Source organism: Rosa chinensis, chromosome 1 (genome assembly GCF_002994745.2).
Source record: "Rosa chinensis cultivar Old Blush chromosome 1, RchiOBHm-V2, whole genome shotgun sequence".
NCBI classification, from domain to species: domain Eukaryota; kingdom Viridiplantae; phylum Streptophyta; class Magnoliopsida; order Rosales; family Rosaceae; genus Rosa; species Rosa chinensis.
In genome coordinates, this window is record NC_037088.1 from 60,058,202 (window position 1) to 60,073,590 (window position 15,389).

General features: G+C 39.6%; 3 protein-coding genes across 4 annotated transcripts; all 3 read left to right on the top strand.

Annotated features, from left to right (window-relative positions):
- The first annotated feature begins 2,520 nt into the window (after window positions 1–2,520).
- On the top strand, window positions 2,521–5,886 carry LOC112182582 (GDP-Man:Man(3)GlcNAc(2)-PP-Dol alpha-1,2-mannosyltransferase). Its single transcript, XM_024321115.2, has 7 exons — window positions 2,521–3,005; window positions 3,090–3,376; window positions 3,477–3,663; window positions 4,440–4,508; window positions 4,626–4,819; window positions 5,309–5,418; window positions 5,515–5,886. Exons 1-7 carry the CDS (start codon window positions 2,706–2,708, stop codon window positions 5,760–5,762), a joined length of 1,395 nt encoding a protein of 464 aa, XP_024176883.1. The 5' UTR covers window positions 2,521–2,705; the 3' UTR covers window positions 5,763–5,886.
- A 2,083-nt stretch (window positions 5,887–7,969) lies between these two features.
- Window positions 7,970–10,062, top strand: LOC112169836. 2 transcript variants are annotated; one of them, XM_040516185.1, is made up of 2 exons: window positions 7,970–8,148; window positions 9,095–10,062. In XM_040516185.1, exons 1-2 carry the CDS (start codon window positions 8,107–8,109, stop codon window positions 9,854–9,856), a joined length of 804 nt encoding a protein of 267 aa, XP_040372119.1. In that variant the 5' UTR covers window positions 7,970–8,106; the 3' UTR covers window positions 9,857–10,062. The 2 variants fall into 2 exon arrangements, with proteins under 2 accessions (XP_040372119.1, XP_024163010.1); XM_024307242.2 differs by having other exon boundaries at window positions 7,972–8,148; window positions 9,116–10,062.
- Window positions 10,063–11,932: 1,870 nt separating this feature from the next.
- On the top strand, window positions 11,933–13,525 carry LOC112173200 (transcription factor bHLH51). The gene is made up of 2 exons (XM_024310785.2): window positions 11,933–12,306; window positions 12,639–13,525. Exons 1-2 carry the CDS (start codon window positions 12,001–12,003, stop codon window positions 13,125–13,127), a joined length of 795 nt encoding a protein of 264 aa, XP_024166553.1. The 5' UTR covers window positions 11,933–12,000; the 3' UTR covers window positions 13,128–13,525.
- Window positions 13,526–15,389: the final 1,864 nt, after the last annotated feature.

Consider the following 15,389-nt stretch of genomic DNA (forward strand, 5'->3'; position numbering starts at 1 on the left):
TACAGTAGTTCCATTATGATTGGAAAGGAACGGTTATTACATCAGCTTTGTTCATGGCACTTAGAACAATCCTCTACTGTTCTGCCGTTGCTGAAATTATGCAATGATTTCTTATGCTTCTGTTTTGCAGTTTATCCATGAATACACGGGTAAAGTGGATGAATTGGTGAAGGACAGAATTGAAGCTCAGAATGAGGTCAGGGTTAAGGAGAAGGAAGAGAAAGAAGTTATAGCACAGCAGGTACTCACTTTGAAATTTGAATTGCCCTTTTCCTGCTCCTTTAAAGAAGTGGGCTTTTCTGTATGCTTCCCTCTCCACTCTTCTTTCTTCCTAGATTTACACTCTGATTTATTGCTCTGTTATAGCACAACATGTATGCACAATTATTGCGTCTTGCTTTGCCTGCTCCACTAATCCCTGGTATGGGAGATTGGGAGGTATAGGAGGAGGGTCAAGTCAATCATCATACTCGTATACCTTATAGCAGGTATGCTTTTGTTCCACTATTCATACTGATGATTTTAGAATTTGCTCCACTACCGCCTTATGCTACCTTATGCAGAACCATTCTTTTTGGGATTATAGTTACATGGAAATTGGTCAAGTCAATCCTATGTTATGTAAATTATGAATTCTGTCATAGAAGTGAACTATCTTCCTTACACCATATTGCTAATATGGTATTTCCAGAATGTTTCGTACAAAAAAGGAACTCAGTCATCTCATAACTCATTTTTCTCTCCCACCATCTTCTTTATGCAATAATCGTTTTCTTTCACTACATTTTCTTTTGTATTTTCTTTCAATAAAAAAAAATTACTTTACACATGCAGAAGGTATGAATGCTAGTACTAATTAATAAACCCAACCCGGGTTACAAATAATTAAATATGAAATTGCTATGATTAAAACGCTAATTATTATAAAAGAAGGCCAAAGAACTCGTGCATACTCTGTTATACACAAAATTGCAAGGATCATATTGAAAGAGCAAAGGAATTCGAAAACCAGTTTACTGATGAAACTGAAGTCTGGAAGCACATCTCGTGACTCTCGTCACAATGATATACAGACAGACTAGTTCTAGTAGTCCCGATCCCAATGACATCCCCAGAAAAGAAGCTCCATTTTTGTGGAAAACTACTGGGTAATGACAGAACCGCCTGAAATTCCTCCTCCTCTAAATCGAAAGAGATTATTTTCAAACTATATTTAGGTGCAAGAAAATCCGCATGGGACTCGTTCATCGTCTCGTTTATACCCTAACCAATGTAGAGAACCGTTTAATAAGCACCCCTTCCCTCTCAAGCTTACATGATCGAGACCTTTAACTCTCCTCCATGAACCAGTTTTCAGTGTACAAACGGCAACTTTGATCGTACGGGGAACCTCTCGCCGATGTAGATTCACTGCCCACTATGACCTTGTAATCTTTGGTGGCGAAATCATAACCGAATCCATAAAACATAGAATCTGAAAAAGATGTAAGCTTAGGTAACATCTTGGTCTCTTAGTACAAGGGTTCCATAAGAGAAGCAACCTGCTTGAGACTTGTAGACACATCAACCCATTGTAAGAACCCACGATTGCCATTTCACTACCACTTAATTACATATAATTGTGAAATTGAGTTCTGACGAAAAGAACCTTCCGATCGATTATAACCGAGAAAACCGTCCAAACAGTGTATGATATTTGGTCTACTTGTAAGTTTGTTATTTTTTAAGTTTCAAAAATATCACAATGAGACCTAACATAAGTACTTAAAACAGTCAACTCCGTTATAACACAAGTACCTAGAAAATACGTCAGCAAAGAACCATCTTGGTACATGATATTATTAGGGCAAGTAATTAATCCTATATTCCTATTATAATCGGAATTCAAGGCTTTACTCTGATGATTGGATTGTTCAAGTGAGAAGACACTTCTCTACGTACATATCCATTGGAATTTGATACCTACTTTCCTTTGGTAATTAGGGAAACTTCATTATAAGGTCCATGCCAGGTACAGAAAAACCAACAAGGAGAATTACAGCTCAACCTAAATCCACAGGGATAGAGCAACAGTCAAAAATGGTTCAGAGGGGCAGTCTTTTGGGATGAGATAAAATGTCGAGGAAGCGATCGGTGTTTCTGGAAGTGTGAGGTTGTGAAACTTGGAACCTTGGGTCACCAAAACGAACACGTTTTAGAGAGAACGTGGAAATGAATAGTAGAGAGAGGAAAAAGATGTTTAGAGAGAAAAAAAATGCATATTATTATTTAAAATATGCCAGCTGTCAGACACCGTAATGGAGTTGACGGTTCTAGGTATTTATGTTAGATCTCATTGTGATATTTTTGAAATTTAAAAAATAACAAACTTACAGGTACACCAAAAGTCATACACTATTTGGACGATTTTCTCCGTTATAATCGATCAGAAGGTTCTTTTCGTCAGAACTCAATTTCACAATTGGTCATGGACCGCATTAGCCTTGGGCTTAACTGCGAAACCCAAAAGGAGTGCTATGTCTGGGAAGCATCTACGTCGTCGTTTTGACGTTCCAGAACATCTCTCTCTTCAGGTTCTTCTTCTTCTTCTTCTTCTTCTTCAAAGCTCTTTGTATACAACTTCAGCCTTGTAATGCCACAGCAAGAGACCCAATTCTACATCGACTAATACCCAATTTCCAAACCAAAGAGAAAGATCGACCTCAATGCCTTACCAATTCTTCCTTTGGCCTCTGATCACTGTTCTATCCGCCTTAATCCTCAGAATCTCTCTACAAATTTTCACCGCCAGAAGCAACCGCCACCGCGCCGTCGCATTCTTCCACCCCTACACCAACGACGGCGGCGGCGGCGAGAGAGTGCTCTGGTGCGCCGTCAAAGCCATCCAGGACGAAAACCCCAACCTTGACTGCGTCGTCTTCACCGGCGACCACGACTCCTCCCCTGACTCACTCACTTCCCGAGCCGTCGATCGCTTTGGAGTCAAACTACTTCACCCACCAAAGGTACAGTGCTCTCTCTCTCTCTCTCCCGTACTCTATCAATATCTCTAATTCAATTTTCCAGTGATACCTAATCCAATTGATTAGGTGGTGCTTCTGTACAAGCGGAAATGGATCGAGGAAGCCACGTACCCTAGATTGACTATGATCGGGCAGAGCCTGGGCTCTGTGTATCTATCATGGGAAGCACTGACCAAGTTCACTCCAGCTTACTATTTCGACACCAGTGGATACGCCTTCACTTACCCAATTGCGAGGCTATTTGGCTGCACAGTCATCTGCTACACACATTACCCTACAATCAGCTTGGACATGCTCTCCCGGGTTCGCCAGCGGAGCTCCATGTACAACAATGATGACTTCATTGCTCGGAGGTCTGTTTCGCACTAATGGTACATTGATGATGATAATGCAATTTTAACAAAAATGGCTGAGTTGTTGGCTTTTTTTTTTTTTTTTGGTGTTGTTTTGTAGCAATTGGTTATCGCACTGCAAGATTGTGTACTACAATGTGTTTAGCTGGATGTATGGGACTGTAGGCTCTTGTGCACATCTTGCCATGGTCAACTCTTCGTGGACTCAGTCCCATATACAGAAGCTGTGGAAGATTCCGCAGCGTACTAAGCGTGTCTACCCTCCTTGCGATACTTCTGGACTTCAGGTTTGTGATTATAATTTTGTTTGAGAAACAAGCTCAATTCGGTTATGGTTGAATTTTTAGCATACCTCATGTGCTTGTTAAAAAGTGCCTTTCTTGATCTTACAAATGATTTACACAAACATTAAAGGAAAATAATAATAACTGAAGAAGGAAAAAAGTAGGGAAAATGTCTCGAATTGAAGAAAGAAGTGAAGGTAGCATAGCATGGTAGGAGTGAGGACTAGAGTTTTTGGTTAGGCATACTAGTATGCACAATTTTGGTTAAAGAATTAGATGCTGCAGGCACAGAGCTGCATAGGACATGTAGACTTCAAGTGGTGGTAGATAGTCCACAGTGCAGCACCTCACTCGAAGGTGAATGCACTATGCAGATCATAATGAAAATTGCCAAAAAGAGTATGGAAGGATCATTATGAGAGCAAAAAAAAAAAAAAAGGAAGGAACAAGGTTACTCATGCCACCATTACTTCTGTTTTGTATCCAAAGAGTTCAGAGATATTAGTGTTGGTTTAAATAGGAAGCAAGGATGGTATGATTTCCTTGTTCCTCTAGGATTTTCTCCCAATGAGAGGGAAGCTGGAATCTTAGGATGAAGATGTACTGAATATATTAAATCTTTTGAATTACAGTAAGAAGCATGAAAATGTTGAAACTTGAAAAGGTGATGACACTGAGATGATATGAGGCCAAATTTGAAATCTGGCACTTTAATTGCAGAAGAAAGTTATTTTAATTAAAATTTCATTTCTTTGAATTTAACAAGTGGCTGTCCACAGGTGCTTCCTTTGGAAAGACTAGCTGATCCTGCAAAAATCATATCTGTTGCTCAGTTTCGGCCAGAGAAGGTGGGCATATAAACCTTAATTGAGCACAAGGTACTAATAATTTATGGCTCATTTAAGGAGCCTTTATTTGTTACTCCTACTGGCAAGTCCTTTTTACCTTTATCTTTCTTTTCTCAGGCACATGGTCTCCAACTTGAGGCCTTTGCAGTTGCAATAGGGAAATTAGATGCACACTTGCCCAGACCTAAGCTGCAGTTTGTGGGTAGTTGTCGGAATAAATCAGATGAGGAAAGATTAGAACATCTGAAAAATAAAGCAATTGAGCTGAAGGTGGACGGGGACGTGGAATTTCATAAAAATGTCATGTACAGGTCTGTGCCGAGGATTTTATGTTCTGCATTATTTTAGGGTCATCAACCTAATCTAGTGACATGGTTATGTGGACATCTAGATAGCTTGTTTCTGTCCTACATCTCTTATAGTGCATTGTGTATTAACAAGTTGAATAGCTTTGACTGGCTTGATCTATTGATTGCTTCCTAATATATGCTTGAACCATATAAGTAGACTTGGTATATTACATAGCCATAGCTTCTGGACATATTTGCTTATGGAAAGGACTTGAGTTAATTTGTTTTCCACTTTTCTCAGTTCGTCAAATTAGTTAATTATTGTTGGTAAGTCAGGGTTTATAGTTTTCCACCTGTCATACAATATTTTCCTAAATCAGTTATAGCAGCTGTACTTATATGTAGAAATTTACTTCCAACTGTTGTTAGTTAGCTATCATGCTTGTAATCATCACCCTATAATGGATTTGTAATTGCTTTCTTAGCCTCGGGTGGTTTTCAAATCGACAGGGACTTGGTGCAACTTTTGGGCGGAGCCGTTGCAGGGATCCATTCAATGACAGATGAACACTTCGGAATAAGTGTTGTGGAGTATATGGCTGCAGGAGCCATCCCAATTGGTGGGCGTCTCATTTGTTATTTGAACTAACAACCTTTGTCGTGCCTTAGTTATACTGTACACTGATGTTGCTCATATTTTTCCCTTCATTCTTCAGCGCACAATTCTGCCGGCCCACAGATGGACATTGTTTTAGCAGAAGATGGAGAGCAAACAGGATTTCTTGCCCGCACTGTTGAGGAATATGCAGATGCCATCCTCAGTGTCTTAAAGATGCCAGAAACTGATAGGCTCAAGATGGCTGCAGCTGCAAGGCGACGGGCTGCCAGATTTTCTGAGCAAAAATTCTATGAAGACTTCAAAGCTGCAATCTCTCCAATACTACCCAGTAATTCCACTAAATGACTTATCACAGTATACATGTACCTTAATAGAAGAGAATTTTCACTAGCCTTTAGTTTTACAACATTTTTGTAATCCAAAGTTGGACCAGTAATTGAGAAAAAGTTGCAATTGGTGATTAATGACTGATCTTTTTCTTTTTCCCAGATGAAATTTAATCAGTAGTCTTGGGCTTTTTGATTGAATTAAAGGGCAAATGAGGGAACATTGCTCTTACAGAAAAATCTAAATTACTAGGCTCTTAAGCCCGAACCAAGCAACAAAACCTGACCCTAGAATATAAGAAGAATCCTTAGCCACCACAGTTTCGTGCCCTATATTTTGAGAATGTATAAAAGTACTAGTCTATACATTAAAACTTTGATAAATTAATAATTTCAATTAAATAATAAATATCTCTCATGGATTCTATCATAGGTACGACTCCTAGTTCACCAAGGATTAGTGGCTGATAAAAAGCACTAGCTAATGGAGATCTAGTCTCTGTAAGTTGAGAATTTGGTTAATCAAAGAGCTTCGGGAATATGATGGCGGACTGTAGAAAACCAAATTGGCCAGACCTTCCCATTGACCTTTTTGAATTGATTTTATCAAAATTATCCCTGAGGTACATACTGCGTTTGAAAGCAGTTTCTCGTTCCTTCTACAACGCTGTCGACCATGTGTTACAGACGTCCTCCTCATCATTCACTTGCTTAGCAGAACCACCATGGCTCTACCTTGGCATCGATGGTCATGGCTTTCGTTTTCAAAGTCTTCATCAGGAATTCAAGTTTTACCACTTGAATCAGAACAACATGGCCCAGGAGTTTCGCGATCACTTTTGCCTAGGATCGTCCAGAGCTTGCGCTGCTTCTTTTGAGCAAAACCCTAGATTTTAAGCTCTTGAATCCTTTATCCGCAATTCAACTTCCACTCCCTACCGGTACCACATTTCCAGACTTCATACTGGATAGTGATTGCTTATATTATCGTGCAAGGTTTAGCACATTTAATGTATTGCCTTTGCAACCTTCTCTGGTTACAATCATGTACAGTGTCAAACGCTTTAGTGCAGGGCCATACAGCATTGCATTTTGTACAACAGATGCAGATGGTAAGTGGACAAAGCTGAATGGTACTTAAATAATTGTTGCCATCATGATCAACTCTATGCATTACTGCAAGACATCAGTATGGTTGAAGTATGGGATTTCTCGACTTCCTTTCCCATTAAAAAGATGGAAATCCGAGCGGATCATGCACTTGGGGAACGAATAAACTATCATCAAACATGGCCGCAACCATGCTACATAGCCAAAACAGCAGAAGATCTACTCCTCGTATCGAGTTTATTCAGAAAAATTTGTGTTTTTAAGCTGGATTACAATTCCGATGGTAGCAACAGATGGATAGAGACAGAGTCCATTGGCAAGGGTGAATTGTATTTGAATATGGACCAGTCACTACTAACCTCAACAGCTGATGATGCTTCAGAACGCAACAGGAACTCAATTTACTTCACAAACTTGTTGAATTCCGGCAAAGGTGCCTTTGGTTTATTTGCGTATAGTTTAAGAAAGAAAAAAGAAGAAAAGGTCCAAGACTTGGTATTTTGGATGCCATATGGATCTATTTTGTTTGATCCTAATCTTTCATTCTTTCTTAGGCTTTAATTACGAAAAAGTTGCCATTTTGGTGATTGATGATTGCAATTTTGTAATCGCAAAGTAAAAAGATTTTTGTTAGTTAGAAAATAGGAATAAGAGAATTTAACAAGTTTGTTGTAATCCACAGTTTCAGATGAGGGCTCACCTAAAGAGCCAATGGTTGTGGACAATTTTTTTTTTTGGAATTTGTTCAGTACTTGGCTCATAAATAGAACTAGTAAACATAACTACGTGAATATCTCGCTCGAATTTCAATTTGCGCTTATAATCGTGGTTTTTTTTTTTTTTTATGAGTTTTGGAGATGGGAGCACGCAGTGGCGGAAAATAACATAACCTGTACGAATTCAGCAGTTCAGTTGTAACTTAATGATTTAATCAAAGCCGAAAGACCTTCGGGCACACAAACTATTGTCGGGTTGGGGCAGGCAAGGCTAAAACCCAACCCAAGCCCAAAAATAGTTTTCTTTAGCCCAAACTTTTTCTTTCGGGTTGTGGCGTTGAAATGGATCTAGCCCAAGTTCTATACTTACAAAGAGTAGGCGTGCCAGGCACGCGCTAAGATAGGCTGTGGTGCCATCAACTTCTCATCCCCTTTCCTTGGATTACAGACCATCCACTCCACTGCACCACAACAGAGACACAGTAACTCTCTCTCTCTCTCTCTCTCTCTAATGGTTGGGCCGTAGACGACCAGAAAATGGCTGTTTCATTCAACTCAGTACTTGGCTTCAATTCTACGGTAATTCTATGCTCCTTATTTCCACCATTTGTTTCTTTTTGATTGTACAAACCTCATTGTCATGGTTGTGTTGGAAAATTGTCAATTGGGTGTATTTCTATTATGAAGCTTTGGAATGAGCAGCCAGGGATTGTTTTGTATTGAAGTAGATATTGGGTGGTGTTAAAAGTTAAAACTGAACATTAAAGGAAGAATCTTGGCTCAAGAATGGAACTATACATAAAACTAAGCTCAAGAATGAGTCTTGGCTTTTGTTTTGTGTCTTGAGGTTTGTAACTGTTAGGTCCTAAGATCATACTTGTACTATATAGCTGCTTAATTTGCTTTGAGACAAAGATTCTGGCAGGAAAGGAAGGTTCCTTGGTGATTATGGACTGAGTTCCTGAAATTTACTTTGGCTGAACTAATATCACTCAAAAAAAAAAATTTCAGCAAACCAATTAATCTTATCCTGAAGGTTGTTTTGGTTCAGATAAGTTAATTCAAGTTTTAAGGAAAATTAGGGCTCTCCTTCTGTACACATGTTATATTCCTATATCTTTATGTAGGCAGTAGGTACAGTTTTTTTTGCTTAGTTATGTACTGAACAGTTCTGACCAAAAAGAGAAGTACTCAAGTCCAGTAATCAGGAGGGTAAAAAATTTCCAATCTTTTTACCTTTTGGAACTTGGTTTGCTTTTATGAATGGAGATAGGCTTCACTAGTAGACTTGATCTTTTGATGTATGGAGCAAATGTTTGTGTGTGTGGTGTGTGCTATGAACTATGTTGTATTAATGGAACAGTTCAGAAAACGATAGAGATGATTGTTCGAAAAATGGTTCTGCTTAGGGCAATTGGTTTTATATCTGTATGAAAGGCTAAAATCTCTCTGTTTATGGTTATTGGGTTTTATGTGATCTATATATAAGTTGCCAACTTCTGCTTGCGTTGATAGTTTACAATAGTTTTGTACTCTCTATTTGAAGTTACAAGCCAAGTACCAGAATGTGTCAAGATTTTCTGCTGGAGCTTCTACACCAACAGTCACACAATTCACATCTTCATTTGGAACATTTCGGCCAACAAGGCATATAAACCGAAAAAGATGGGGTTTATGTCTTTCCGTTGCAGATAGCAATCAGCTTACCACAGAAACTGGTGATAAGGCTTCTGAAACTACTTCAACTTCTCCTTCTGAGGATCCGTTACCAGCTGTGAGTTCTTCATCTTTGGGTACTTCTGCCAATGATAGTCAGTTCCAAAGTAGTGCCATTGACGAGCCTAGTTCACAAACCTCTGAGGCTGCCAATCGATCATCGGTTAATTCAAGTCAGAAACAGGAGGAAGCATCACCTCTACCAAACTCGCAATCTAAATCAAAAAGATCCCCACTAACAGCCAGGGAGAGACTGAGGGCAGCCAAGGTTCTCAGCCGTTATAACACGGAGTCAAAGCCAGCTAGAAAGAAATCAGATAGGAGCAAGACTGTACTAGACGCTGCTAGAGCGAGCGACGGTGGGAAGAGAAGATCTGGACTTCCACAGGCCCCTACAAACATTTTCGACGACAGCAAACGAGGAATGCCAAAGGATGGCCTAACTTGGGATTTTCCAGGGGGTGCTGATTTGTTTCTAATCATCTTCTCGTTTGTTTTCATCAGCACGGTGATGTTTGCTACCACTTACTTTGTCTGGAAAGTTGGTGCCATCCATTTTAATGAAAATTGAGTTGAAGAAACTGCGATTGGCTTACTTGCATCCAATCAATCCACCTTGATGCATCTCAACATTTTTGACAAGATATACATGTCAATGTACAAAGATTTGCACGGTCAATATTTGTATCAGTTACTTGAAATTTACTGCTCCTACACTTTTATAGCTTTGTTTCTTTGAAGTGGAAAATGTTATAGAAGCTATTAAATTCCTTTGAACCCTGCCTTGATTCTTTACCTCTACTGATTGCAAAAAACCATTTTACGCAAAATCTAATTGAACCTAATGGTGTACTAGCCCTTAAAAAAAATATAAAAAAATAAATAAATTGTGGACTAGCTAGATTTCTCTGTTTGATCCAACATTCAAAGAACAAGGCCATGTGTTTATCATCTTTATCGTGCTTGTGTACTCGTAATCAGTCACATGGTTCATTGTTATCATCCATGAACAATGTCACCATGTAGACTAAAGCTTAACCGCTTAGCTATTCGTCGATTTAATCATGGCTCCTGCCGACGATATAATTTTGCAGAAATTGTTGGAGCAATGGGACCCGAAAAGACTGCTGCACTTGATATTTCGATTTGGTGTAAACACCACACAAATTATGAGAAGAAAATGGGAACTCTGCAAAGCGAGTGGTTGATCAGATGTCGAATCAATCTTTAAAGTCCTCTTTATGTCGAATTACAATGTTTGAGTGAATTCGAGGGCCCTATATATCTCCGGCCGGTGATTTCTTATTGAAGCCTTTTGTCAGGTTGTGGAGTACAGCACAGGAAGAAGACAAACCAAGCCACTAAAACTGGTGGCAACTTGAAGCTTCAACGCATACAAGAAATTTTTTTAGTTGGATTCATCAAACATGTTATGTCTTGAAGCTTCCTACATTAATTAATATATTATTTGTGTTACCATTCACGGTCTAATAACATAACATACAAGATGAGTAATGCAATACAAAGAATAATAGAGAGGTTCATAGTGGTTCCAAGGTAGAATACATTATTTGCGTTACCATTCACAGTCTAATAACATAACATACAAAATGAGTATTGCAATACGAAGAATAATAGAGAGGTTCATAGTGGTTCCAAGGTTACCACCTTAGATACTTTGGAATGCATACCCCAAAGAAGATAGTACGGGAAGAAAAATGATGCATATCCTGGATAAGGATCAGGGTACAAAGAAACAGGCTTGTTCTACCAGTACAAGAGGTTTTGCCCCAGTACATCAGATGATACAACTCATCTGACGGTGCAAAACCATATTGGACAGTGGAATTTTTCTGTGTTTCTTGGATTTCAGACGGCATCTAGTTCTAGTATTATTGAAAATCTACTTGTCGGGATATCAATCCCTAAGTTCATGATCCTTGTTACTCACAAGTCACAACTATTACCAAGTCAATGTATAGACAACAGTTCCTATACAATTATTTAGTGTAGTATTTCTATGTCATTTTCACTCTTCATTTTTATCCAATTTTCATCAGCAATATTCGCATTTGTGCCTTGGCAATGCATAACTCTCTTTCTTCTAAGAGCTAGCACTGTATTTTTTTTTTATTATTGTTCAATCACACGGTGTCCTCAAATGCTTCTTAGGTCCAGAGACTAATCCGTGCTCCTTGGATCTTGTCAAAACGCTTCCTCCCTCCTTGCCACCAAGAATATATTGGGATTTAACTCCAATAAGCGTCGACGGGATTCGAACCCGGATATGGGGGTTCCACACCTGGAAGCTCTTACCAACTCGATCACATGTAGTGGTTAGCTTGCACTGTTATTTGTACTGCAACATTCATTGGTTGAGACGGTCACTTTCTGAATTATGTCATAAAATCTCAACTACTATATCATTTTCTAAACCCAAATCAAAATACAGTGAAATTAAACTGGTGATTTGAGAAAATACAGTAGAATTTATAGTGCACTTAGCAATAAAGGAAAAGAATTCATATTGAAATGACAGGCAGATACTGCCAAGAAGAATTTTCATTTGACAAATTAAAGGGGTTTATGGATAACCACTAGCAATCACTTTCAAGATGTGGAGATCACACATTATTTGCTTAGTGCAAGGAACAGTAGATCTTGATTGTATGAAATAAAAGGGGCAAAGAGGGTGGGAGGTCCTAACTTTTGGCCATGGAGAAATGTTATTCTGCTGAAGGGCCAAACTGGGTTAATCAGCACCAGACTGCAACAGCAGTGAGCAATGAGTCTTCTTCTTTCCAAGTTCCATGGCCTCATGTGAGTCATGTTTCTAAGCCTACTCAATTCCAGTTCTCTGGACGGTTTCCACCTTCATGGTCTTCAACGGCCGAAGGGATTGCCGAAGAAGATAGAGCTGCGAGTGCTTCTAAGAGCCATAGCCAAGCCGAGAAGCGGCGCAGAGACAGAATCAATGCGCAGCTTGCAACTCTTAGGAAACTAATTCCCCAGTCTGACAAGGTAAATTGATCTCATCTCCCTCTCACACACCAACATGGATGATCTTGCATGCAACCGTTTTATATAATCCGTGTCTTGAGTTTTGAAGGAGTCGCATGTCAGTTATATGACCAAGATTGTGAGATAGAGGTTGTATGCATGCATCGATTACACTTTTCACATTTGCTACTTGAATAGTAGGTTTATCATCTCTAAAATATGTTGTCACAATTTTTGAGTGAAATATATAGCTTACAAGTGGTTTGATGCTAGGCTAGCTTTAGGTGTGTGTTTAATTATGTACATGTTCAACGCATTAGAAACTGATATGGAACCTTGATTTGATTGTGAAGATGGACAAGGCAGCTCTATTGGGAAGTGTGATAGATGAAGTCAAGGATCTTAAGCGAAAAGCTATTGAAGTGAGCAAAGCCTTCATGGTTCCAACTGAATTTGATGACTTGACTGTTAGTCAATGTGATCCTGCCCGTGAGGGTACTCTTATAAACTCCACCAGCATCAACAAAATCAAGGACAATAGTATTATGATAAGGGTATCTGTTTGCTGTGATGACCAGCCAGAGTTGTTCACGGAGCTCATTCAAGTACTCAAACGCCTAAAACTGACTGCAATTAAAGCCGATATTGCCAGTGCCGGCGGCAGGATCAAAAGCATTTTAGTCCTTTGCTCCAAGAACAGCGAAGAGGCCGTCTCCATAAGCACTCTCAAACAAGCTCTTAAGTTGGTCTTAAGTAAAATCGCTGAATCATCCGTAACCCCAAATTGTCGAATTAGAAGCAAGAGGCAGAGGTTCTTCTTGCCCTTCCAATACCCAAAGTAGATTTTTCTCAAGATTCTCGAGTCCTTTGGTGATTTAATGTGTTGCAGTATTACTCCCTATTGCTCATTGTGTTCTTCCCCCGGGAGACATGATTCAATTATGCATTGTATGGACAGGTGGAATGCACAAGGTGTAAGACATAAGACATAAGGCAGTAGGCACGATATATACTGATCATCATTTTGCTTCCCTACCACTTGAAGAAGTGGAGTTCATTCTAGGACCACTTATTTTTTTGCTTCATTGAGAGCAACTGTGCCTTTCCTCATCTCAACATCAGTAGAAGATTGAACAAGAAGTAGATGAATTGCTTAGTTCCTTATCTTCTAAGAAGTTTTGCTTTCTGACAATTTTGCATAAATTGTGATGGAAATAAAAGAACAATGTTATTTGCAGTCTTTATTTCTTGTTATGCACTCTCTATTGTTTATATAAATTTAAAATAAAACTCTCAATTAAAAAAAAAAAAAAAAAAAAAAAAAAAAAAAACAACAACAACAACAACAACTTCACACGACCATGATTAATTTCTACTCAAAATTGTGGATTATAGCACTCAAATTTTGGCCAGAATTACATATTTGTTTAAGTAAATCCTTATTTGTATGTCTGGTCCAAACTTTAGGCTATTTGGCCTAGTGGTAATAGGGTTACATTAGAAGGATCTAGATTCCTATTCAATGTATGATTACTTTCCTTGTATGATTTGGATTATATGCATTGTAATCCTCTATATAAAGAGACTCCTATTATCAATTAGAATATACAGCAAATTCCTCTCAATTTCAGTTTCTCTACAACACGTTATCACCACGAGCCATAACCCTAGCTTTAGAAACCAAAACCCCAGAAATTAATCAAACTCCACCGAATTAGCCTTGCCTGCCCTACTACTGCCCCCGCAGCCCCCGCGTCGCAACTCAACGCTAACCCTACCAGGTTAGCCTCGCTGCCCCTGTATCGCACGCAAGCTCTGCTTGCCTTCTGCCCTCGCGACCGCGACTCACTAGCGACACCGCTACCCCAGTGTCACTGCAACTCGCCCAAGACCTCGAGACCGCGACACCGCAATATCTCATGCCCACGACTCTGCAACCCTAGCGACCTCCGCGACTCTGCAACCCTAGCGACATCCGCGACTCCGCAGTCCCACGACCCCCGCAAATCCTCATTCCTGCGACTCGCCCTCGACCGCGAGACTGTTGCGACTCCGAGACTGCCATCTCCCTAGAATGCTCGCCTAGGACGGAAACTCATCTACAATCCTTCAATGAGGATCGAGTACGCCCTGCAATCCTAAGAGGTATGTTTTACTAAAAGTTCCCATTTTTGAATTTTTCTTCTTTTCTCGGGGACTTGCAACCTCCCTTCTTCTACCCCCTTTCTTCTTCATAGGGGAGACCAATAGCCGAACTGTGGGGGTTCGTGCCCACTCCAAGCTTTGAGCTTGTAAAGTCCTCCAAACTTAGAGTTTGTTGAGAAGAAAACGATTGACCACAAACATCATTGTTTCAATCTAATCCAACCCCTCTTGGAATCAAATTTCTTGGAAGCGACTACGCTCGGAAATTTCCAATTTCTTGGAAGTGACTACGCTCAGAAATCCCTAATTTCTTATAAGTGACTACGCACAGAAATTTTATATGTTTTCGTGGTAGTCTTTTACGCTCCGAAACTAACGATAATTTCTTGTTCTCTTTCAGGATGAGTAACCTGAACAGATTGGACTTTGCTCCATTGGGAACAACTGGCTCTGGAGATCACAGGTGGGTTCGTAATATCCACCAGCATCTCAAGGCCAATGGAATTCTAGATACGATTCTCTAGCCTATCTAGGATGTGCTAACTGTTGAGCAAGCTCAAGCTTTGGAAGCAAATAGAGCATCCTTAGAGGCAAATAAGGCGAAAGCCATCATCCTAATGACAAATCATATGGATGATTCACTCCAGTACAAGTGCATGAATGAAGAAGACCCCAGAAGGTTGTGGGTCTCACTCGAAGAAAGATTTGGCAATGTCCGTGACTCCCTACTTCCTGACCTAGAAGTGAGATAACATAGCCTCCGCTTATGTGATTTCAAGTCAGTTCTTGACTACAACTCGGAAGCACTTCGCATTAAATCCTTAATGGAAGTATGTGGTAAAGATATCACAAATGCGATGTTGATTGAGAAGACTCTCTCCACCTTCTCCGTCTCTGTATTGATGGTTGCAAAGAACTATCGAATCGATGTTACTGTAAGACAGATCACAAGGTTTCAT